The sequence below is a fragment of the Anolis sagrei genome, chromosome 3 (assembly GCF_037176765.1).
Source record: "Anolis sagrei isolate rAnoSag1 chromosome 3, rAnoSag1.mat, whole genome shotgun sequence".
Lineage (NCBI taxonomy): Eukaryota > Metazoa > Chordata > Lepidosauria > Squamata > Dactyloidae > Anolis > Anolis sagrei.
In genome coordinates this window covers 67,116,534-67,142,994 of record NC_090023.1, presented here as the reverse complement: position 1 = coordinate 67,142,994, position 26,461 = coordinate 67,116,534, and the positions used below count along the sequence as shown (strand labels likewise).

The following is a 26,461-nucleotide window of genomic DNA, read 5'->3' as shown; positions in this document are numbered from 1 at the left end:
GCAAGATTCATTCATAGGAGGCTCAACATTCCCTTCCTCTAAGGCTGGCAGAGTGTGACCTGCCCATGATCAGCCAGTAGCTGTCCATTACTGAATTGGGATTTGTACCCTGGTCTACCTGTATCCTAGTACTACAGTCCAATCATTACACTACACTATCTCTTGACTTGGATGCACAGTTCCCCCTTCTGTAAAGGATTTCACATTCAACACCAGGGAGATTGTGAGCATGAGACAGTGACATTCTATGCAGATCATTTCTGATGATATTTATCCCTAAATTTCAGGCAGTTCAATCTACTTGGGAAGTGACTGGCATGAAGCTATGAGTAGTGTTAATTTACACTGTTGGCTGGGAAAGTTTTTTTAACACAGCAGTGTGAACTAACACTAATTTTGATTATAAATATCTATATGGATTGAGTTTCTTGCCTGTCTAATTTAAGTAGATTGACTTCGTCAGCAATCATTGTTTCTTCACCACTTCCAATCAAACTTTGAATTGCTTCTAAATTTCAATATTTTATCATTCAATCAATGTTGACCTGTCAATGCACAGTCACATTGGCAAATCCATTGCCCTGGATAAAAGAAGCAAACATGAAAGAAGCATCAAACGTTTTGAAGTATTTCTTCACTAAGTGATTGCCTGATATAAGTGAGCCATCTGGTGGTTTGTATTATTCATTTGCATTCTAGTTCCAGTGTTCTATCTTTCAGTAGTTCCTCCCCATTAAAATAGCAATTGCCAGCTTTTTAGATGTTCCGCAACGCTTTTTCCAAAATGGTACACAGCTGGTAAAGTAAGAATGTAATAACAGTAACCACTTCAATCACTGCCTCCATATTTCTTCTTTGTGGTTTGAGTTCCATTAGGAAAACTGGTTTTGGACACTCAGTACTAGAACTAGCATGTATTAATATACCAGGAAGAGAATGTACAGTGTTCTAAATTTATACCAGACTGTTTTACAAAATATGTTATCTTGTAAAATAACCTCAGAACATTATAGATGCAGAGCTAACTTGTAAAGCAACCTCCCAATCCTTGTGGTCTTACAGTCAATGTCATATTACCGCTTGATAAACACTCAATACATCTGAGTTTATCACATGAATATTAAGAAATAAATACCGGTAATGGGTCAAATGTATAATCTCCTTAATCTTGGACACAGTGAACAAACCAGCGCCAGGGTCTCAAAAAATACATGAAGGTAGCTCCAGACCAACGTCCTAATGCTATTTATGTCAACCTGGACCTAAATCCCATTAAGCATGATGTAATATACTTTGCCGTAAATATCGTATGCCTTCAGGTTGTTACCAACTTATGGTGACCCTAAGGTGAATCTTTCACAGAATAGGTTGAGAGAATAAGACTCACCCAAGGACACCCAGTGGATTTGTTACTGTGTGTTTATTATGTTGTATTATTTTGGGCTTGGCCTCATGTTAGCCGCACCGAGTCCCCGTTGGGGAGATGGTAGCGGGTTATAAATAAAGTGTATTATTATTATTATTATTATTATTATTATTATTATTATTTCTTCTTTGGCCAACCAGGGAATCAAACCTGATCTCGAGTTGCAGTCCAACACTTAAACAGTCACACCACAGACAGGCCCGTAGCCAGGATTTTGATTCGGGGGGGGGGGGGGGGGGGCTGAGTGAGTGAGGGTCTACCCTAGCAAACCTTTTGTATCGTTACCCCAATACCCCCATGCATATGTGATATAGTGAGCATGGTGATCAGATCATGATATGAATAAACATAACAGTTTAAATAATGTACCAGTAAGGCCTTTTCGCAGACCACCATGAGAATTTGCCTGGCCACAGAGGATTACACTGCAAGTTAATCAGTTTATCTTTATTCCCACTGAAAGCTATGGACTAGATACAGATTTAGTCATTCTTCAAGCAAATTAATCTAAATCAATAGAATGTGTTGTTAAATTGTCTCGCCAAATTCAATAGTCTGGTCCAATAATGGCTGTATCCACCTCAATGGGACTGAGTCCAGACCCATAACAATGGCTAATATCCCCACAGATTTCAGACTTAATCTGGTTTCAAGAAATATGAAGAACTAAGCTTGAGATCATAGAATCATAGAGCTGGAAGAATCCACATGTGTCATCCATTCCAACTCCTGCCATGTAGGAAAAGCATGATCAAAAGCACCCTCAAAAGATGGCCATCCAGACTGTTTAAACGTCTCCAAAGGAGCCTCCACCACACTTGGAGACAGAGAATTCCACTGTTCAACAACTTTCTCACACTAGAGAATGAATCCACTTGAAATCCAGTTGCTTCCTTCTGCAGAATTCTGGGGTTTGTAGTTTAGGGAGGAGCCTTTAACAGCCTCACTAAACTACAAACCCTAGAATTCTGAAGGACGCAGAAACTGGATTTTAAGTGGATTCATTACCTAGCGTGATGAGGTAGTTAGAGTCAGGAAGTTCATCCTAAAGTTCAGGTGGAATCTCCTTTCCTGTAATATGAACCCATTGCTCCAAGTCCTAGTCTCCAGGATAGCAGAAAACAAGCCTGCTACCCCTTCCTTATAATTAATGGAACAATCCCTGTAGTGTATTTAGAGACAAAGCATGGGTTTATGAGATCCTTTTATAGCAGCCACCTACTTCAAGAGACAGATCAACCACAGTCTGAGGTTGTTTACTAGTCTGAGAAGTAACTAGAATACCTCTTAAACCAAAATGTTAATGTTTGTGAGCCATGTTCACAAGAATTCATGTTCTGAGTCCTCTTTCTCTGTCCAATTTGTAGCCAAATCTTATTTCCACAGAGGTAAAGATCCATTGATTTCGAAGGGGATTACTCTCATGTATGGATGTATAGGATTCAGCTTTAAAATAGCTAAACTTAAACCAGTCAGGAATATATCTGGATAGTTTTTCTTTGCTTTTTAAGAGTTCTCATACATCATGCAAAAAAGGGCTCTGATAGGGGAAATGGTAATACAATACAAAGCATAGCAAACATCTTACAGCTTCCAACAGATTTTCTTTCACTTCCAGTATACTACCAGAAAATGATTTTTAATAATGGAGTGCCACCTGGTGGTGAAACCGTCAACTTTTAAAATGTAAAATAGTTTTAAGGTGGTCTGTACTCTTTAAAAACAAACATGAGAAAATGTTGAAGTCAAGATGGTAAGAGTGAGGTTTTCGTATGCTATACTAATTAAGCCCAAACAGAGAAATATCCCATTTATAGTTAGGGGAATGTAATTTTTGGTATGTGGGTAAACATAACTTTTATACTCCTGACATGATAGTTCTCGTGTTTACACATTCACTTTCCTTTTAAAACACAGAGCTATCTTCCAAAGAGGTGGGACATATGTGCACAAAAAAATTGTTTCCTAGTGTAGAGATGCTGCGATAGCCTAAAGCTATGCATTGATATATCAATTCCCAAGGAAAATGTGTACTACTTCTAAGTCATGTTTCTAAGCAATCCTGAGGCTATGAGTGTCAACCAGAATTCAAGTTTTATCAGTATTTTTGTGTGAGAGATTAAAGAATAACACCTATTTTGAAATAATTTATTTTCATATAGAAAATCTCATATGTATAAGTGATTATGTAAGATAAATTTGTATGAGATTTCCATAGGAAGAAAAAGAAAAACAGCCAGTTACTACCCAGGTGTCATTCAAGCCTGATACTGAGGACCATTCTTTTCAACCCGGGTACAGATAAATTTGGCTGACCAATTTTGATGTGTTCTACCACTGTATGGAACTATGGTTGCAATCTGGCTGCTGTTAACTTAGATCCTTTGGATATTTATGTGCTTATTTGCATAAATTTGCCTCTTTGTATGGGATCCAGTATGGTATAGCGTTGAACTTGGACTCTGGTTCAAGTTGGTTCAGTGGATGAAAAGTTAGTGCTGCTCTGCTCACTTAAAAAATAAATATACTTCAATCTATTACTGTTGGATTGGCTTAATGCAATTTTATCTTATCAGATGTAATACTGCAGAATACACACCCAAACAAAACCTTGAAATGCTACCTGAAATAACACTTTATAAAAAAAGATATATTGCTTGTGCCATACATCTACTGAATAGGCAAAGTATGTCAAAATGTCTCTCTATGATAAAAGAGCAGTATGCTTTGTGGCATGGCTTTTGGATTTGGGGAGCAAAGTTTGGAAATGTTGAAATGTTGTCATTGTGCAAAGGCCAAGTGAAAGAGAAATCCTCTGCTGTTTAATCTCAACACGCAGCTGACGTAACAGAGAACTTTGGATGCAGAAGCCTTACTTATTCCAGACCTGTGTGTGTTTATTCTTAACCCTGGCTCTCTGAAAGAGGCCCCCTCTCCCTGGGGAACGTGCCGCTGAACCAGTGGACCACACAAACAGGTGGGATTAGCTGTACTGCTAAAGTTTAGTTGGGATTGTGAGATACATTTAGTGGCAGAATCTATTGAAAAGAATACGAATTTCTCAAGAGGTACAGGTGTATGAGAGATTGAACATGGGAAGAAGGAGGAGAAGCAGTCATGACCAGGCAGTTCCTACAGTTGTCCCTTATAGTCACATTCCTGAGGATCCCTCAGTTCTTGTGGGTTTTTTCGGGCTATATGGCCATGTTCTAGAGGCATTTCTCCTGACGTTTCGCCTGCATCTATGGCAGGCATCCTCAGAGGTCTGCTGGAGCTGGGAAAAAAGGGGTTTATATATCTGTGGACTGACCAGGGTGAGACAAAGGGCTTTTGTAAGTTGGGCTAGGTGTGAATCTTTTCAACTGACCACCTTGATTAGCATACAATGGGCTGACTGTGCCTGGAGCAAACTCTTAATGAAAGGTGCTTAGATGTCCCTGCCTGTTTTTCTCTCTGCTGTTTTAATTTTAGAATTTTTTAATACTGGTAGCCAGATTTTGTTCATTTTCATGGTTTCTTCCTTTCTGTTGAAATTGTCCACATGTTTGTGGATTTCAATGGCTTCTCTGTGTAGTCTGACATGGTGGTTGTGAGAGTGGTCCAGCATTTTTGTGTTCTCAAATAAAATGCTGTGTCCAGGTTGGTTCATCAGGTGCTCTGCTATGGCTGATTTCTCTGGTTGGAGTAGTCTGCAGTGCCTTTCATGTTCCTGGATTCTTGTTTGGGCGCTGCGTTTGGTGGTCCCTATGTAGACTTGTCCACAGCTGCATGGTATACGGTAGACTCCTGCAGAGGTGAGAGGATCCCTCTTGTCCTTTGCTGAACGGAGCATTTGTTGGATTTTCTTGGTGGGTTTGTAGATTGTTTGTATGTTGTGTTTCCTCATCAGCTTTCCTATGCGATCAGTGGTTCCCTTGATGTATGGCAGGAACACTTTTCCTCTGGGTGGATCTTCATCTCTAATCTTGTGGCTTGTTCTTGGTCTTTCAGCTCTTCTGATGTCTGAGGTGGAATATCCATTGGCCTGGAGAGCCCAGTTGAGGTGGTTCAGTTCATCTTGGAGGAGGTGGGGTTCACAGATTCTTTCGACAATACATTCCTGAGGATGTTTGCTGCCAAATTAAACAGTAAAGTAGTTAGTCCACTGTCCTTTATCCTTCTGGTTTTCTTGTTCCAAAATCCTCTTGTTTTGTGGTCAGGCTTGAACTAAACAAGAAAAAAGGATTGCCCATATTAAGGAAGGGAAAGGGGATTGGACTGGTTGTGCTTTCCTGCCCTAGTGCCCCAAGAAGTGGTATGTGTTTAACAAAGTGAGAAAGAATGTAAAAATGAGTTGTTGGGGATGACAGCCAAGGAAGTTAGTCCAGGAATGGGCAAACTTCAGCCCTCCAAGTGTTTTGAACTTCAAATCCCACAATTCAAAAACATGAGGAAGAACTTCCTGTGAGAGCTGTTCAGCAGTGGAACTCTCTGTCCCAGAGTTGAGGTAGAGGCTCCTTCTTTGGTGGCTTTTAAGCAGAGGCTGAATGGCCATCTGTCAGGGGTGCTTTGTATACGGTTTTCCTGCTCCTTGGCAGGGAGTTGGACTTGATGGCCCATGAGATCTCTTCCAACTTTGATTCAACTGGAGGGCTGAAGTTTGCCAAGGTTTGGTAGCCCATGAATTTGAGGGAGCAAATCTGTGTGTCTAAAGCAGAGCCTTTAGGAACCCTCTCAGTGGAAGTACCAACCTCCTCTCCCATCATCCCCAATGGAAGCTTAGCTCAGAACACATGACCTGGAAAATCCTGAAGAGTCGCCCGTTTCAGAAAAAGGCCCAGTGGTGCAATGGGTTAAACCCTTGTGCTGGCAGGACTGCTGACTGACAGGTTGGCAGTTTGAATCTGGGGAGTGGGGTGAGCTCCCATCTGTCAGCTCCAGCTTCTCATGTGGGGACATGAGAGAAGCCTCCCACAGGATGGTAAAACATGTGGGCGTCCCCTGGGCAACATCCCTTGAGACTGCCAATTCTCTCACACCAGAAGCGACTTGCAGTTTCTGAAGTTGCTCCTGCCATGGAAGAAAAAGTGAGAAAGAATGTAAAAATAGGTTGTTGGGGATGATGGGCGAGGAGGCTGGTCCCTGGTCAAGGTTTGTTTGCCCACGGACTTGGGGGAGCTAGTTCTGGTGTCTAAAGCAGTGGAGGCACCAACTTCTTCTCCCATCATCCCCAACTGAAGCTGACCTCCCTGGAAAATCCTTGAGGCGCGTGTTCCAGAACCCCACCCGCCAACCCGCGATTGTGGAGGGCGCGTTGGTCTCCCTGAGGCCCTGCTTCTGAAACCCACCCAGCAGGCAGGCGCTCTTGTCAGGGGGAAGCGGAGAGAGAGGAGAGAGGCGAAAGCTGTCCCTCGCCAGGAAGACGCACGCGCCCTGGCTCTGTCTTTTTGTCCTAAAAGCCTTGGCTCCCCCCGGAGAGGCTTGGAAGAGCGCGGGGAGCGGGGAGGGAAGGCCCTGGCAGGGAGCGCAGAAGGGGAAAGGCTCCCTCTCCCTCTCCCTCTCCTCCTCCTCCTCCTCCGCCTGCTTTCCTCTGGAACACCGCGCGACCGCACCAGGCGCCTCCTACGTGGAAAACCTGAGCTCCTGGCAGAGGTGCGGAGGGGAGGGGGAGCGAGGAGCTCGATGGAGGCCCCGGGGGCTTTCCTGAGAAGGCAGGCAGGCGGGGAGGGAGGGAGGCCCTGGCCTTCTCCCTTCCCTTCCCTTCCTTTCGCGGGAAGGAGGAGGGCGCGGCGGGCGGCCAAGAGCGGGCGGCAGGATGCCAAGGCAGGACCTGGAGAGAGAGAGGGAGAGGGAGAGGGGGCGAGCGCGTTACGCAGGCAGTGAGCTCAAAGCCGGGCTGTGGGGGTCCCGCCTCCCAAGCAAGGGGGCGGGGGGCGCCGCCCGGAGAGCCCTATAAGAGCCGGCGCGGGCTGCCCCGCTCCTCGCAGTCAAGGCGAGAGGCCTCCCCGTGACAGACAGGCAGGCAGGCAGGACTTTGCCCGAGAGGCTCGCGCTTTCGACGGCACTCTCCCTTCCCGCGCTTCAGCATCTCGCGCTCTCTCGGCCCCGCAGCATGAAAGCGGCCCGCGCCGTCCACTGGGTGCTGCTGAGCGCGCTCTCGCTCTGCCTGGCGGCGCTCGAGGCTCCCGAAGAGGCGCTCGTCCGGCCCGTGAGGCTCAGCTCCGCCCTCTCCGGCCGCCACTACCGCCTGGACGCCTTCGGCCAGCGCCTCCGCTTGGAGCTGCAGCCCGACAGCAGCTTCTTGGCGCCGGACCTGAGGCTGCAGGAGGTGGGCGCGCGGCCCCGCGGGTCAGCCCACGAGCCAGAGGCGCCCCAAGCTGCCCTCCTCCGCGGCTGCTTCTACTCCGGCACGGTCAATGGGGAGCCCGGCTCCGTCGCAGCGCTCAGCCTCTGCGGAGGCCTCCGCGGCGCCTTCTACCTGCGCGGGGCAGAGTATCTCATCCAACCTGCCAACGCCTCCCGCCCTCCCAGAGGAGAAGAAAGCCAGCTCCACGTCTTGAGGCGCCGCCTGCCCGGCAGGAGCCCCCGAGGAGGAGGAGGAGGCGCCAAGTGCGGGGTGGACGAGCCCTCCTCGCCCGCCAAAGAAAAAGCGCAGCAGAAGCAGAAGGAGACCGAGGAGCAGCCTCGCCCAGGTATTGCCCTCTCTCTCAGCCCCGAGCCAGGGGGACGGCAGCGGGGTTGCTGCTGCTGCGTGGTGCGCATGCGCCGAGCTCAGCGCTCTTTGCTTCCCCCCTCCCTTTCCCCCGAGGGCTTGGAATGGTCCAGAGGCAACTATTGGACTTACAGTGGTGTGTTGGTCAGGCTGGAAACTAGGTGCAGGAGGGTTGGGGGAGAGTATATGTATAATGTATAATGTAATATAATATATTGAATATACATATAATATTTATAATATTAGAATGTAATGCAATATAATACTAATAATATGATATTATAATTATATATTTATATTACATGTAACATTATTAAAAATATTACAATATAATGGTATAGTACAATATAGTAATATATAATATTGATATTGTACTATGCAAAGAGCCCCAGTTGTGCAGTGGGTTAAAACACTGAACTGCTGAGCTTGTTGACCTTTGGACTGCCATGCTATGGGTTCATGGAAGCTGTAGTTTTGCAAAGTCTTCTCTGCCAAAGAGAGCCTCACTAAAGGACACGTCCCAGGATTCCATAGCACTGAACCCTGGCAGTTAAGAGGTTCCACAAATCGTAGAGGCAAACATTTGTATTTTCCATGAACCACCAAATCACTGTAGGATGGAGCTATGGCTGTCAAAGTGGGATCAAAGTGGTAATTTGTGTTGACTGTGGTGTGTCCACTTTCAAACGGGGCCACTTCCCATGATGTTCAGCATCTCAAACCAAACCCAAAACAAAGTTAAGAGCCTCTCTTGCAATCTCATCACACTAGAGAATGAATCCACTTTATAATCCGGTTTCTGCCTCCAGAAGAATTGTGGGGTTTGTAATTTAGTGAGGCTGTTAAAGTCTCCTCCCTAAACTACAAACCTCAGAATTCTGCAGGAGGCAGCAACCAGATTTAAAGTGGATTCATTCCCTAAGCAAGTTGGTTTGTGATCCCCTAAGCAAGTTGGTTTCAAAAAAGTCCCAGTGGTTGCTGGAAATACCCTTTCCAAGCAGCTTTAGGACCAGTTTCAAGACAGACAGGCAAAGTACTTAGTTGCACATTTATAATTGATGTCACCTATAACAGAAGAACCCAAATGGACTCTGTAGGCTGTATGGTGTTGAAAAATAGGAAATTATTGGCAGTAAAAATGTAGAAGCTAACTTACGCCTACGTAAAGTATTTTTTCAGAGCTTATAGTTTTCAATTTGCAGTCAAAGACTTTCATGGCCGGGTTGCTGTTAGTATACTGGGCTGTGTGGCCATGTTCCAAAAGCATTCTCTCCTAACATTTCACCCACATCTATGGCAGGCATCCTCAGAAGTTGAGGGATCTGATGGAAACTAGGCAAGTGAGGTTTATATATCTGTGGAATGTCCAGGGTGGGAGAAAAAACTCTTGTCTGCTTGAGGCAAGTGTGAATGTTGCAATTAGCCACCTTGATTAGCACTGAATGGCCTTGCAGCTTCAAAGTCTGACTGTTTGCTGCTTGGGGGTCCTTTGTTGAGAGGTGTTAGCTGGTCCTCACCTCAGAGGATGCTTGCCATAGATATCGGTGAAACATCAGGAGAGAATATGGCCATGCAGCTACGGAAAACACACAGCAACCCAATTAAAGTACTTATTCCATAAATGTCTTTCAGCAACACTTTGGTAAGAAGAATACTGCCCTTCCCCTGATGAGAAGAGCATTGTAATGCTGCTCAAGTATGAATGGAAAGAGCAGGCAATGCATTCCTAATGACAGTTTAAAACACATAATCTGAGATGAAATGGTTGAGAATGCTCTAACATTGAGCAGTCTGAAGAGAACAGCCAAGTGGAATGTGACAACAATTACATGCTAGAACACAAAGTTTGGTTCTGTATATATTTCTTTGGAGATAAATCCCACAAAGTTAAATAAGGTCTCTCTTCCAATGAAATGTGCAGAGGACTGTGTTGTTGAAGGCTTTCATGGCCAGAATCACTGGGTTGCTGTGAGTTTTCTGGGCTGTATGGCCATGTTCCAGAAGCATTCTCTCCATGGCCAAACAGCCCAGAGAACTCACAGCAACACATGCAGAGGGTTGTAGCTTTAACACAGAGTTTTCAGGCTAAAGGCAGAAGTTTGAACACTTAATTACCTTTTGAAAAACAAGGGATCATGTAGCATTTCAGATGTTGTTGGACTACAATTCCCATTAGCCGTAGCCTGCATAGTTAATAGGAAAGAATGAAAGGAATTACAGAGATCTTCAGAGTAAATAGGAATGTGCTGCAAGCATCTTCAGTGCAATGTGATTAGGTCCCTTTTTAGTTAAAAGGGGCGGGGACTTGAATCTTCCAAGGAAGTTGCAGTCTTTTGCATATGTTTAAGAAGTAAAACTGAGGAACACTTCATTTCCATTTAATTTTTGTTTGAGTTTAGAATGTAACACATAGATCAAGATCAAATTCTATTGAAATGCACTGAGGTATAATTCCAGTGTTGATCTTGCTTTACAGAAGATCCATTGAAATCAATGAGGCTTAAATTAGTGGTAGCTACAAAGTATCAGTCATTTCAAATGGGTTTTCCAGAATGGATTAACATTGTATGTAGACCTTTGAGTTCTAAAGAGTGAAAGGAATTTCTTTTGGGCTGTTTTTCAAAACATGTCACATTAAAACAAATTGATTGCTTTAATATGTAAATGATTTTCATGTTTTAAAAAAGCCAAGAAAGTGTGTTCAGTATAGGACTGTAGCCAGAATCTTTGCAAGTTTATTCAGAAGTCTCAGGCCCCTTCTACACTGCCATATAAAATCCAGATTATCTCCTTTGAGCTGGATTATATGGCAGTGTGGACTCATTTAATCTAGATCAAATCAGATAATCTGGATTATTTTATTTGATACATTAGATTATATGTCAATATGTTTTTGAGTTTACATAGGATACTGTCTGACTTATCAGCATTTTTGTTGTCCAAGGAATGAGTGAAAAGAGACAGTTTAACAAATACTTTTCATTTCCACCAATTGATCTTGATAAGTGATTCCATTTTCTGAGGCCCCTTCCACACAGCCGAATAAAATCCCACATTATCTGCTTTGAACTGGAATATATGGCCGTGTGGACTCAGATAACCCAGTCCAAAGCAAATATAAGATTTTCTGCCTTGATATTCTGGGTTATATGACTGCGTGGATGGGCCCTCAGTCTCACAGAATATTCATTGTTTTTCTGAAGCTCTAGCAGTAAGTGCTTCATTAAACAAACTTTCCTGTCTTCCCACAGTCAAAATTAGATCCTTTTTTTAGTTCTGGGGTTTGGGAGGGGGAGGTACGAAATCTGAACCAAAATAAATAAATCAAGACCTTTTTCCAATGACTTGCATGGCATTTATGATGGGGGGAAAAATCATTGCAAGTTACTCTAGGTGAAAAAAAGTACTGAATCAAGTTTACTGTGTCCTTAAGTGTATGCTGAGGAAGAGTGAAGCTGTTGTTTGCTGACAGCAAAGTATCTGAAATGATGGCAGTTGCATTACACTATGATCATTCATTGGGAAGATATCCACAGCCAGTGGCCTTGATGCAGGTACAGAAAAGGAGAAGGAAATTGCAGTTAAAGCTGGGCTTGTGAATGGAGGCTGTTTAATATGTCATGCAGCCAATGAGAAGGCACAGGAAAAGACAGTTAAAGTAAGACAAGGGTACATTACATGAAGCATAGAACACAGTGCAGTGAGGTCACAAAATGTAGGTCACATATGCAATCAGCGCCTTGGCAGAGACTTTCATTCTTGCACTCTCCTTTCCACGTGGAGCCCCAACAATCTTAGTCAAGGGCTTTGAATATCCCGTGCCAGCATGACATAATCTAGAAGGTTTTATGGTGGGGAGACAAGCCAGAGAGGAGAACTTAAAGTAAGTCTTACGAGTTTTATCAGTTTAATCCTGGGGCAAATTCTTTATGGAATGTTTGTCCCTGGTTCCAACAACATTTTTGTTCCTTTAATTGAGTTCCAGTATATTTGTTTTTCAAACAACACTCACGTGGAAGCCAAATCTAGGATAAAGGGGGAGGGATGTTATTTCTCAGTGGGTGGGACCAGACTCCCACAAGACTGCTACTTATTGAAAAGAAAGTTAACCTTTCCTCTGCAGTGTCTTTGTTGTAATGGGAAACAGGATCTGAAAAAACATTGCTTTCTTGAACTTCAACTCCAGAGCCCCCAGTGGCACAGTGGGTTAAACTGTTGTGCCGACAGGACTACTGATTGAAAGGTTGGCGGTTCAAATCCAGGGAGTGGGGTGAGCTTCCATCTCTCAGCTCCAATTTCTCATGTGGGGACATGAGAGAATCCTCCTGCAGGATAGTAAAACATCCAGGCATCACTGAGCAACATCCTTGAAGACAGCCAATTCTCTCACACCAGAAACAACTTGCAGTTTCTCAAGTCGCTTCTGACATGAAACAAAACTCCAGAATCACCAAGCTAGCACTGCCACTGAGAATTATAATCTAAAACAATAACCCTCAAATCTCTGAAGAGAAAAAGAAAATGGGCCACTGGAAGGGCATTGCTTCTCCAATAATAATGGTCACCCTTGATCATTTTAGTTGCCCTCCTCTGGACACATTCCAGCTTGTCAACATCTCCCTTCAATTGTGGTGCCCAGAATTGGACACAGTATTCCAGATGTGGCCTGACCAAAGCAGAATGGAAGGTTAGCATGACCTCCCTGGATCTAGACACTATACTCCCTATTTTTGCAGGCCAAAATCCCATTGGCTTGTTTAGCTGCTGCATGAGATTGCTGATTCATATTTGACTTGTCAAGATCTCAAGATCTTTTTCACATGTACTTCTGTCAAGTCAGGCATCCTTTAGGGTACCATTGCAATTACCAACATTTAAAATACTTTTGTGTCAAGCAGCACCAGCCTCTTTCTTCCTCACCAAGTAGATGTGTTTTCTCCATTATTAGCAGTGGAGCAAACACTCTTCTATGGAAAATGCCTTTTTTCTTATTCTACAGGCTAGAAATTCCATTCCTAAATTGCTATAGTTATTACGAAGCCCTGTTCCTTGTATGCATAAACATACACAGGAATGTCTTCCAAAGATTTGAATCTCTGTCCATGATTGTACATGATATTGTTTTGCTGGCAGCGAAGCAGATAGTATCTCAGTCTTCAGTGGAAATACTTCAGGGTAAGCCATCAGTGGCCCTTGTAAACAATAAAGCATTCACACTGTTTAGATTGAAGAAGCCAAAGAACTGTTGAGACTCCTATTTCAACTTTGCCTTTAATAATAGTGTTTACAGTTGTAACTTTGCTACTGGTTTAATTCTTTGAGAAATGTCAATTTATAGATCTTAATAAACAATTGTGTTCTCAATTTGAAATAATTTTAATTCTTTTAAAAATAACAGGAAATCGAATCACAAGGAGGAAGAGGTTTGTGTCAAGCCCTCGCTATGTGGAAACCTTGATTGTAGCAGACCAGTCTATGGCAGAGTTCCATGGCAGTGGACTGAAGCACTACCTTCTTACACTCATGTCTGTGGCGTCCAAATTGTACAAGCATCCCAGCATCCGGAATTCCATTAGCCTGGTGGTGGTAAAAATAATGGTCATCTATGATGAACAGAAAGGACCAGATGTGTCTTCGAATGCTGCTCTCACCTTAAGGAACTTCTGCAACTGGCAAAAGCAACACAACCCACCCAGTGATCGACATGCAGAGCACTATGACACTGCCATTCTTTTTACCAGACAGGTAAGGAAAATGAAGGAGAAAACTAGTATTTTGGCAAATTCTTGCCCAAGATCCTGCAGTGGTCCTGGACTAAAATTCCTAGAATTTCCTAACCAGCAGGTCAGCTGAGGGGATTGAAAGCTGTTCTCCAAAAATTATTTTTTCCACTCATTAATTCATTTTTTAAAAAAAAATCTGATAGGATTTAAAATAAAATGGTCTGTATTTTAAATGTTGATTAATTAATCACTATCTATACTATCCAGCATGCATTAAGATGATGAAGCAGGCCTGCTCTCAGTTCTCAATTCTTTCAACTCTTTCAATATTAAATGATATATTTAATTATTTTCTTTATTTTATTAATTTCATCTATATCTAATTTTATTCCAACAGTGTACTCAAGGTAACATACATGACTACTAAACACACATGTTTATTCTTAACGAAGTAGGTCACCAGTGAGTTTTGTTTCTTAGGCCATGTCTGCAAGGCCCAACTAATGCAGACTCACTTCTCAGCTGCTGCAGATAATACATGGCTAGATTCACAGCATAAATGCTGCATCAAGCCATTAGTGCAGCTCAAGAGAAACTGCATATACGTTGAAGCTTTCAGGGATTTCCAGAGTGATCCTAGTGTTCTGGAGATGTAGAGAGCTGGTTCAGGCTTTATCCAGCCAGATCAATTTTCCACATGCTCAATTGACCCACCACAGCATCACCTACATCTAGCAGCTCCTTGGCAGACACATGCTGACAACGTTACTTCTGGTGAGATCATATCTGGGCACCCAGCCATGTGACCAGGAAATGTAACACTGTTAACAAGCATCTGCCAAGGAGCTACTTGTGGCTGGTGACATGGTGGTCCCCATGTACCTTTGGCCCATTCAGGTGCCTGGATGACCAAAGGACTTCAGGGATGCCCCCAGACTGCATTAGGGAAGTACCAAAACAGTTTAATCCAGATTAAGAACTTGGTAAGAGCTGTTCCAGTTGAAACTATCAATACTGATCCAGGCATAGATGTTGTTGGACTGTGACTTCTGTCAGCTCTGGTCAGCATAGCCAGTTGTGAGAAATGCTGGGAGCTGTAGTTCCAACATCTATAGTGACATACAGTTCCCATTTCTGCATTAAGGGGAGTGATTTATCCACATGATGTTACAGGTAGATCTTAATTGGCACACAAATGTAAGAAGTAGGTTGGAAAGACTGTTCTTGACTGAAATGTGGAATTATTAACCTAAGAGTTAATTTAAAATACCTCAGTAGGAACCATGCATTACTGAATTAGACTAGATTATTTTTGGCACGTTTGCAGTTTGCTCGTGGAGCAAAGCAATATTATTCCTTTGTGCAAGTCCTTGTGTATCCTCCAAGAGAAAATTATGCTTATACCTGTTGAAATACTGAGCAGTAATGTTCTTTCCGTAAGGAGAGGCATTTTGCCAAAGTCAGTTTTTTTTTCCTTGCCAAGGTTAAACTCCTGACCTAAATAATAATGAAACCGGTTCTTCTTTTCCTTATATAGGATCTGTGTGGTGCCAAGACATGTGATACTCTTGGGATGGCTGATGTGGGAACTGCTTGTGATCCAAACCGCAGTTGCTCCGTCATAGAAGATGATGGCTTGCAAGCCGCTTTTACAACCACTCATGAATTAGGTAATTGAGATTCAGCAGACATCTATGACAAGCTTATTTGTTTTAAAGCATGCATTATGCATGTTGCTGTATATTTAGGGCTTAAATCAACAGAGTTCTTCCTGTTAACAGTGATCTAGATTTCACTGAGGTATATTTTGTAATGACCTTCAGCAGTGAGGTTATGAGGCAGAGTTGTCAAACTTGTGGTCCTCCAGATATCTGGGCCTCCAACCTCCAAAGCCTTAGTCAACTTGTCAAGTGGTGAGGAATTCTGAGAGATGAAGTCCAAAACACCTGGAGGGCCACAGGTTTGATATCAGGGGATTCCGTTCTGGAACAAGATGGTGGCTGACCAAATGACCTTTCCATAATGTCTGCAGGCTTCTCTCTTCTCCCAACTTCTTAAAACAACAGCAGGAATGTGTTTGTGTGCACGTGAGTGTTTTAAAAATGTAACGCCTAGAAAGTAACTCATTTAGAATAGCAAGTTTCACATTGTAATCATTCACTTCCTTCCCCCTCCATAGCACAATTCACTTCCCACTCTACACAACACACCAAAATAATTGAACAGCCTTCCCTAACTATAACAAAGAACTTGTTACCCAACAAAAAAAGTGGGGGTAGTATTTAACCTTGTTTTTGCATATATATATGCTAACAATCAGTGCTAACAACAACAACAACAATTTTATTTTTATACCTCACCACCATTTCCCCGAAGGGGCAGCTTACATGTGGGACTAAGCTCAGAGTGAACAACCACGTTTACCAACTAAAAAACTAAAAGCACCAAAACATATCACAATCTAATAAAACAGCAAAACAGCAGGATATAAAAACATAATTAAAATGTATCAGAAGCAAACTTTGACAACCAGTGACCATAAATATGATGGACATCATCAGAGTTAGAGAGGTCTGGGTGTGAACTAACAAACTATAGGGCCAAGTGGGGGGTAAAGTGCTAAGTACCATCTATCTGTCAATTAGACTTGGGCATTCATAAGCAGGTGCCTAACCATCATCAAATGCACATTAGAACATCCAGGTTTTGAGATCCCTGCAAAAGGAGGACAGAGTAGAGGCCAGTCTAATCTCCCTGGGGAGGAAGTTCCAGAGGCAGGCACCACCATTAAAAAGGCCCCCTCTCTCGTCCCCACCAATCATGCTTGTGACAGTGGCGGAAGCAAGAGGAAGGCCTCTTGCTTCCACCATTTTACTTGAAAATATACCCCATTATAATTTCATTTTGATCTGGGGTGCAACCTGTAATATGCAGTGCTTCCTTCAACTGTGTTTTAGTTTAATGGGGAAAGTATTTGAAATGTTAGGTTCTGTTTATAGAGATTATAAAGTGCACTTTGATTTTGTTGAGAGAAATAATTCAACGTAAATTAGCAAATAGTCATAGGGAGATTTTTATTTTAAAAGCCTTCTTACATGTTCAAGAAAACTAACAATTGTGTCCTATTAATCCTGAAAACAATCTTCCCCTTTGCTATTTGAATTTCACTGGATTTCCCAACGTAATATTCTAAAATGTAAAAACACAAATCAAATACATGCAAATGTTTATGACTGGATAAAATGAATGGTTGATTAGATAGGCATATGATTTCAAACAATATTAATTTCCTATGTTTATTTTTTTTAAGGCCACGTGTTTAATATGCCCCATGATGATGCAAAGCAATGTGTTGGTATTAATGGCATAAACAGAGACTCACACATGATGGCATCTATGCTTTCCAACTTGGATCGAAGCCAGCCCTGGTCTCCATGCAGTGCTTATATGATTACTACATTTTTAGATAACGGACATGGTGAGTTTTAATTTCAGTTAATTTTGGTAATGTTGTAATTCTGAAGATTTTTTTATCAACTCCCAGAATCCCCTATTCTGTTTGCGGAATCCTTAACCATTCTGAGAAGATTCTGGGAGCTTTAAACTCCAAAAAGTAACTTTTTCCTAACAAAAGCAACTTTTACATTAGTCATGGTAGCTTAGGATAATGTCCATATTCCTGTGCAGTGTGGTTCTGAATACTAACTACTAGGGTATTCAGAAAAGTGTGTAGGACTGGTACCTGTGTGTACTACCATGTTCCTATATATGAGCCTTTGGATAGTCATACATTAAAACACCATATCCCATTTCATGTTTGGGGGGCATTCACTTCTTAGTATTTCCAGATAAGACTATAAAGATTATCTCTGATAAATTTAAGAGATACTATTAAGAGAAGAGAGTGCTGAATTAAACAGAACAATTATCTGATTGGTATGTGTACAATCTCCCTAAGTCCTTTCCATTCGTTCTCTTACTAATTTTCACAATAGAGCCATGAATTTGGTTGTTGTTACAGTAATTTACTATCAGAATTAAGATCTAGATCACACCCACCCATTTAATTCATAGCTCTATAGCACCTCCCCAAAATCAGGCACAAATGATCCCTGACTCTTGTGCAGTTGAGGCCACTGAGGACCTATGAATCAGGCATGTCCTGAATTATATCCAAATGTATAGTCACGTAACAGGCCTTATATGCTTTGTCCTTTCATTTACACAGGCAGTCCCCAAGTTACAAACATCTGACTTACAAACAACTCATAGTAAATTGGGGTGAGATAACAGGAAATGAGAGAAATCTACCCCTCAGAAGGGAAATTTACTTCTGAAAAAGTGATCATGGGGAAAAGGTGTCTCCACTGAAACTTTATCACCTATATTTGCGTTCACAACGAGCCATTTTTTCTGAATCCAGTTATCACAGGGAGACAAAACGAGGTGAAATCTTCTGAACAAAGGCACAGACAGCAAAACTAACACTACAGGGGTGTTAACCCTTTCCTCTTCTATCCAAAGCTAGCTATATATATGGCTGGAGTTACACTTTAAAATGTACCTGTTCTGATTTACAAACAAATTCAACTTAAGATGAAACCTACAGAACTTATATTGTTTGTAACTTGGGGACTGCCTGTATATTAATTTTACACTCCATGAAATTGTATAATTTTTTATGTTATTATTTTGACATTTTTTTCATGATAGCCTCCTAGTTAACACTTCTGGTTGGCAGTAGTAAAATTATGAGTCACTGTATCCCATTCTTTTACAGTGTTGCATACATACAAGTACACAAAATTCAACTAGTCTTAAGTCTGCCCCTCCAAAACACTTTAAAAACAGTCTGGCTCTGCTCCAGCATTTCCGCAATGGCTGTGGTGGGTGGGAGCTACAGTCCAACATCTGGATGATTATACTTTTCCTATTCTTCTTTGAAACACTAGCTCATTTTGTAATAAAGTTTCTCTTCATTCTTCTTCAGGTGAGTGTTTGCTGGACAAGCCTCATAAGCCTATTCAGCTCCCTTCTGATCTGCCTGGAACATTATACGATGCCAACCGGCAGTGCCAGTTTACATTTGGAGAAGATTCCAAGCATTGCCCTGATTTGTCCAGCACATGTACAACTTTGTGGTGTACTGGCACCTCTGGTGGACTGCTCGTGTGCCAAACCAAACATTTCCCTTGGGCTGATGGCACCACTTGCGGAGAAGGGAAGTGGTGTGTGAGTGGCAGATGTGTTAACAAAACGGACAAGAAGCATTATGAGGTAAGTAATTTAAAATAAATTAAATATAAATAATATGCTGGGAGGGAAATTGCATGTAAAAGCAGCTGAGAGTTGTGACTAAAAAAGAGATCTTGTTAGCCATGCAAGTTTCATTTTGGACAACCTAAGCATTTTTGGTAGTTTTAGCCTCATGTAAAAGTTTATGTTTCAGAATGAATGGAGATTAGTTGATAGTAAGTGTGTAAGTGATCTGATGATCTGTGGAGAGATGGTAAATTCCACAGGATTGTAAGAGAACCAAAATGACTAAATTGACAGGAAGTTCCATCAACTTTCTGCCAAAAGTTGGTGGAATTATGTCCTTAGCTTTTCTGGCACATTTGGACTCTTGCACAACAAATGCAGACTTGCATTTCAGAAATATGTGCATAAGAAGATCTATGAAACTTGTTTATAGAAATAGCTATAATGTTTACATAGCCTGGGGGCCCCTGGTGGCACAGCAGGTTAAACTAGTGAGCTGCTGAACTTGCTGACCAAAAGATTGGCAGTTCGAATCCGGGCAGCGGGGTCAACTCCCGCTGTTAGCCCAAGCTTCTGCCAACCTATCACTTCGAAAACATACAAATGTGAGTAGATCAATACGTACTGCTTTGACAGGAAGGTAACAACATTCCATACAGTCATGCTGGCCACATGACCTTGGACTTAGAAATGGAAAGGAGCACCACCCCCAGAGCTGGATACAACTAGACTTAATGACAGAGGAAATATTTACTTTTACCTTTACATAGCCCAGTTATACTAGTGTAAGGTAATTTGTTTTGCTGTGTATATGTTCAGTTACAAGATCTCACGGGGGCCTTTGGACCTTTCATACCTGTTAAGCCACGCACCTTGGAAAGCACCTTGTTTGAAGAAGAATTGTCAGAATTCCCAGTGAGCATGGCCATAGATCATGCTTAGGAAACTCTAACACATGTAGTTAAAACAAGTAATTATTCCAAATTGTGGTAAGGCTCCATGTGCAAAAATTGCATTATAAAAGTAAATAAATAATAGAACTACAGTCTAACATTTTCTTTCTCAAAATAGCTTAACATTTTGTTCTTTTTTTGTTTCTAAATGTAGACTCCTGTCCATGGAGGCTGGGGCTTATGGGGACCTTGGGGAGAGTGTTCAAGATCATGTGGTGGCGGAGTGCAGTATTCGCTGAGAGAGTGTGACAATCCAGTTCCAAAGAATGGAGGCAAATATTGTGAAGGAAAACGAGTACAATACAGATCCTGTAATATTGAAGACTGTCCAGAAAACGGTGGTAAGTTTTTACCAGGAATTTCATAATGAGTAAAAAATGTCATTGTATATGGTAAAATGAAAGATGAGCCTACAGTGCCTAATAAATGTCTTTTCTTTGTACAGGCAAAACCTTCAGGGAGGAACAGTGTGAGACTCACAATGATATATCCAAATCTCCTTTTGGAACGGGGCCTGCAGTAGAATGGACTCCCAAATTTGCTGGAATATCTCCTAAAGACAGATGCAAACTAGTTTGTCTTGCAAAAGGCACTGGCTATTTCTTCGTTCTTCAACCTAAGGTAGATGTAAGTGTAGATGTGTGGATGATACTTTGAAAAGCTTCAAATATGGACCTGCCTATTATTTCTACTAGGCTTGATGAAAAAGATAGTCAAATATCAGATTTAATCTTGTATTCAAATGACTTTATTCTTATAATTTGTAATACAATGTTAAATTAACCATATTTAAAAGAGTTGCATGCACAGCCACTTAGTAATCATTGTCACAGTTGGATCTGTGAAGTTTTCTGATATGTTCTCATAAACTGCAATAGTGCTATTTATTTTTTATATATTTAATATCAGTTAACCAGAACATAAGAGAGAAAATTGCAGTATTTTACTGTCAATGGGAGCAAAAAATCAGCTATTCTTGATTTTTTAAAACTTAGTCGACCAGTTAATTATATGCTTAAGTTTCTTCTATTGAAAAGAACATCTTAGAAATGTGAAATATACTGAATTTAGGTCCTATTGATTCTTAACAGAGTGGTAATATTTTCCCTTTTCTAATCATTGATTCCTTGTTGCTGTTGTTTTTAAAGGTTGTGGATGGAACCTTATGTAGCCCTGATTCCACATCAGTCTGTGTCCAGGGACAATGTGTAAAAGCTGGATGTGATCGCATCATAGGCTCTAGTAAGAAATTTGATAAATGTGGAGTCTGTGGAGGCAATGGATCTACTTGCAAGAAGGTGTCTGGGATGCTGTCTAGTTCCAGGTATGTTTTCACACTTTTGTTGTGTTCTTTTAACCTCCTTAATAGCTCATACATCTTTTACTAGAATTGTAAAAAAACATATTTATTCTATTTGGAAACTAAATGCTGTTTTCTAAAATCAACTGCTTAGTTGAACAGTACTGCAATCCTTTCTCATTTTGGTGGCCTTTAAGTGTTTTGGATTACCAAGGTCAAAAATGATGAAAAGTTTAATCCAGGTTATCTGGAGAGCACCAAATTAGAAAAAGCTTGTTATACAAAATCCTCTAATGTTGGATTTATGGAGATCCAACCTAAATTGTTGTAGTTGCTATGATTCTTGAAAAAATAGTTAAATGCTGGAGATTCAAATGCCTCCCTTTTTCTTCTATAGACCTGGTTATCATGATGTTGTGGTGATTCCAGCTGGAGCAACAAATGTGGAAGTTAAGCAACGCAATCCCAGAGGTGCAAGACAAGATGGTAGCTTCCTTGCTATAAAAGCTGCTGATGGAACTTACATTCTCAATGGTGACTATACACTGTCAACAATGGAGCAAGACATTACTCATAAAGGCAGTGTTTTAAGATACAGTGGCTCATCTGCCTCATTGGAAAGAATTCGTAGCTTTAGTGCTCTGAAGGAATCTTTAACAATACAGGTCCTTACAGTGGGTGATTCGTTTCGACCTAAAATTAAATATACTTACTTTGTGAAGAAATCGGTACAGCCCGAGTCTGAGATAACTTCCACTAAGAAGACTGCGTCATTCAATGCAATCAAGGAGACAATTTCATCTGAATGGATTATTGAAGAATGGGGAGAATGTTCAAAGTCATGCGGAACTGGTTGGCAGAGGAGGTCTGTAGAATGTAGAGACCTTAATGGACAGCCAGCCAGTGACTGTGCAAAAGAACTCAAGCCCAGTGACGTCCGCCCATGCGCAGACACCCCATGTCCACGGTGGCAGCTGGGAGACTGGTCAGCATGTTCTAAGACATGTGGAAAAGGTTTCAAGAAGAGATTATTAAAATGTCTTTCCTATGATGGTGCCGTAATGTCACAGGAAAGTTGTGACCTTTCAAAGAAACCTAAACATTTAATAGACTTTTGCAATGTTACAAACTGCAGCTAAATCCAAATAGGTTGGGGAAAGCTAAATATATATTTTATTTTTCAAACCAAAGCACTGAAAATGAGAATAGGAGGCAGCAACTGTAACTTGTATGGGAAAAGTCACAGTGGATTTACTGAGATGGGACAGTGCAAATAACGTTAGATAGTGCTGAATCGTTTAAAAAAAGCCACACTGTTACCTGAAAATCTGATCAAATCACAAAGAGGCACTGGCTATGTCATCTTCAGCAGGCAAAGCCCTAAGGCATTACAATTTCCTCTTAAATCATTTACAAGTAAACAAAACTTAGGCATTGACAAAAGCAAGTTTAAACCAATCTGTTGATGTCATAGTGAGGATTGGATTTTAGCCTTGTTGGACTTTTTAACTTCTGGTGTTTGTGTTGTGGTACTTTCTTGATCAAAGTTGGGGAGAGAAAGACAGTTTTTTCTCCAAGGTTAATTATTGGTTGGGTGTTGCCTACCTCACAAAGAAGAAGCAAAACCACACTATTTGAGAATTTTTAACTATATTGTTCATGGCTGCTATCGTTTTAGAGAATATTTTTGATATAACATTAAATTTCTCTATCAGGAAAAAGCAATACAATCATGGCTGCTTGATCAGTCACCTGATGACTAGAATGTAGTGCTCCCTGTGGCTGAAGTAGCAAATTATTAATGATTTGTTGTAACGAGATGTCTATTCTTTGCAGCTATTACTCTCAGTCTGCAAAGTTAAAATGGTAACAATTCCAAAGTTGCATGCCACTCTAGTTGGTCTGGACTTACGTTTTTGTTTTTTTTTGTATATCTGTGCTTAGTGCCTCATTTCCTCTAAAGCACTCCATCATGTTTAGCTTTGGAGCACATGCATATAATTGGTTTCTTTGTGAAATCCAGTTTCATCATGAAATATAATCCTAATATGCTGCCTTTTGAATTTATGGTAATGGTCATCACCTTCTCGATATGCAGCCTTGCCATGTGGTGGTATTTGTACGTTACTGCTCTTCAGTAACACACTGTCTTCTACAGAGAGAAAAAAACTCTCTTATTGGCAGCACCCAATATTTTTACACTGCTCAAGTCACATATAAAGCAGGGATGATGAAGCTGAGGGATAGCAGGTCCATCCACAGCAGTATGCCAATACCTGCATATTTTTAATGTATGTGCTAGACTATAGTTTATGGAAAAATATGGCTCTCCATATGTATATAGTAAAATATATTACTATAGGGGATACATACTTTATAAGTATTTCTATTTAAAATGCCTTCCAAGAAGGGTTATAATTGTAATAAATGCATATAATGAACCTATTTATTTTTATATTTCTTGTCTAATATGATCTCCTAAGTTATCACTTTTTAAAAAAGAAGATGTATAACAAGGATAGAGTATTTATACAATATAATATGATACTAGAGATAATAAACACTATGAATTTTGGAAACTGTGTTGGATTTTTTTTCTTTGAGATTTAACAGTCATGTTTTTAAATACAGCTATTGTGGAAGTTTATCATTGCCTATAACTTAAGTCCTATTCCATTATAGCTATCCATATGATTCCTGCCTGTGGAGCATCATCATAGGACTGAGAATATTTGGAAAAGTTATTTTTTCGAATGACAGCTTCCAGAACTCCTATTCATCAAAGCCACTGGCCATGTTGATTGGGTAGTTTTCAGAGATGTAAAATGGACAAAAACTTATTCACACACTGGGGTTGTTATGAGCGTTTTGACCTCTCCCCATTGCCATGTACAATCCATACAATTTAGTTTAATACTGGGAACAGGACATCTGGGGTCCCTATCCTATCAAAATCAAATCTTCATGTTCAGAAAAATATTCAAGGTTTGATGAGCTAATTCACTGCATGAACAGTCACTCAGATAAGGTACCTTGGAACATTAATTCATTTGTTTTCATCACATTACTGAATGTCTTGCTGTGGAGAAGTAGGAAATGTTTGATCCTTCTGGTGAATTATTTTACATGAGTGCATTGCTAAAGGCAGCGGCTTCTGCACTGTTGCATTTCAATCAGCCATTATACTTCTAAACAGGAACATAGCCCCCAATGAGATTTCTTTGACTTATTCCAATTCTTTGTAAGAAAACAAACCCTTTTGTGTTCCCAGGGAATATGTGTTAATGACCACACACACACACACATCTATATCTGCTTTCCCACTTAAAGAAGAACCCCTCACATATAGAGATGGCATGCCAACACTGCACACCCATCACCCAACTCTTAGCATTTTCAGAGAGAGGTCTGGGTGCCATGTGTAGGAATGTATCCATAAGTCTGTTTCTAGTTGTTGAATTGCCTGTTTCTAAATATACATCTAACTGCATCTTTTTCAATCTGGATTCAAGCCAAGAATTGGCATGGAAAAAGTGGTTCCCTATTTCTTGAGCTATACTGAGACACAGGGAACAGAAACATGTCTCTTGATCATCACTTATTTATTTATTTATTTATTTACCTTACTTATATACCGCTGTTCTCAGCCCGAAGGCGACTCACAGCGGTTCACAACAATACGAACAGCAAAAATTCAGTGCTACAGTATAAAAACAGTTAACAACCTAACACATTACACAATTAATAAACAGTTACTACAATACCCATTCACTGTCATCTCATCATCAAAAACATGTTCCAGATTCGTCATCCATTGTTCCATTCCAGTGTTCATTAACCAATCATTGCACTAATTATTCGAACGCCTGCTCAAACAGCCAGGTCTTCACTTTTTTGCGGAATACCATTAGAGATGGTGCTAGTCTAATGTCCATAGGAAGGGCGTTCCACAGCCGAGGAGCCACCACCGAGAAGGCCCTATTTCTCGTCCCCGCCAGCCGTGCTTGAGAAGCAGGCGGGATCGAGAGCAGGGCCTCCCCGGAAGATCTCAAAGTTCTGGTGGGTTCATAGGCAGAGATGCGGTCGGATAGGTAGCTTGGGCCGGAACCGTTTAGGGCTTTAAAGGCCAACGCCAGCACTTTGAATTGAGCCTGGTAGCAGATCGGTAGCCAGTGGAGTTGGCGCAACAGGGGGGTTGTATGCTCCCTGTGCTCTGCTGCTGTTAAAATCATGGCTGTCGAGCGTTGGACTAGTTGGAGCTTCCGAGCTGTCTTCAAAGGCAACCCCACATATGGTATTTTATTCAATCAGCTTTGGATTAGCCTTGTGAAACATGGAGGCACAATGGTTCTGCCACCTCTAGGATGTTTCAGAAAGTAGTACTGAGGATTTCTGTTGAGCCTTGGGACATTTGGACTGCAGGCTCCTAGAAGGTTCTATTGTATCACCTATATGCTTTCATATCCACATGAAATACTGGATGGAGTCAGCTAAAGTGAAGCATCATCATGACACTCTGAAAAGTAGGCAGGTTTTTGAAATCTACATCTGGTACTGAAAACTGACCAAAGTTGGTGCTACTCCACCTTCTAGGACAGTGGATCTCAACCTGTATGTCCCCAGATCACTTGGCCTTCAACTCCCAGAAATCCTAACACCTGGTAAATTGGCTGGGATTTCTGGGAGTTGTAGGCCAAAACACCTGGGGACCCACAGGTTGAGAACCAGGTAGGAAAAGAGTCCTCAACTCTTGAAGGCTACTCTCAAGGCTTTCAAACCTTGATAGGTGATTGTATAACTCAAAAGTTAAGCAATCGCAATTCACTAGTAGGAAAAGGGAATCTTTTAGCTACTTATGCTTTAGCCGTTTAGCATTTCTGTATCTCAACAAACATATAAGTATCATTGACAAATAGACAATGTCACTTTTTAAGGGTTGGTGATATAATATCCAGCAAATATTTCCAGAGCCATGAAAAATGCCCAAGCTTCTGCACCTCTGATTTCTTCCTTACAGGAATTCCCCTACATGATGATACTAGAGGGATTAGAAGGAAAGAAGAAAAGAAAGAAAAGAAACCAGCAAGAACAAAACATCAGTTTTCA

At 41.3% G+C, this 26,461-nt stretch overlaps 1 protein-coding gene across 2 annotated transcripts; it reads left to right on the top strand.

Annotated features, from left to right (window-relative positions):
* The first annotated feature begins 7,367 nt into the window (after nucleotides 1–7,367).
* Nucleotides 7,368–23,934, top strand: ADAMTS1 (ADAM metallopeptidase with thrombospondin type 1 motif 1). Of its 2 annotated transcripts, none has more exons than XM_060770467.2 (9): nucleotides 7,368–8,097; nucleotides 13,516–13,862; nucleotides 15,378–15,510; nucleotides 17,151–17,318; nucleotides 18,831–19,117; nucleotides 20,210–20,396; nucleotides 20,501–20,682; nucleotides 21,204–21,379; nucleotides 21,753–23,934. In XM_060770467.2, exons 1-9 carry the CDS (start codon nucleotides 7,518–7,520, stop codon nucleotides 22,492–22,494), a joined length of 2,802 nt encoding a protein of 933 aa, XP_060626450.2. In that variant the 5' UTR covers nucleotides 7,368–7,517; the 3' UTR covers nucleotides 22,495–23,934. The 2 variants fall into 2 exon arrangements, with proteins under 2 accessions (XP_060626450.2, XP_060626451.2); XM_060770468.2 differs by having other exon boundaries at nucleotides 7,378–8,097; nucleotides 20,501–20,676.
* Nucleotides 23,935–26,461: the final 2,527 nt, after the last annotated feature.

What these genes read in the sequence shown, in the direction of transcription:
- ADAMTS1 (XM_060770467.2), top strand. Translation starts at nt 7,518, where the DNA reads ATGAAAGCGGCCCGCGCCGTCCACTGGGTGCTGCTGAGCGCGCTCTCG. An exon ending in ATTTTTAGATAACGGACATG is followed by an intron (nt 17,319 to 18,830) that starts GTGAGTTTTAAT and finishes ATTCTTCTTCAG; the next exon opens with GTGAGTGTTTGCTGGACAAG. An exon ending in TTCTTCAACCTAAGGTAGAT is followed by an intron (nt 20,683 to 21,203) that starts GTAAGTGTAGAT and finishes TTGTTTTTAAAG; the next exon opens with GTTGTGGATGGAACCTTATG.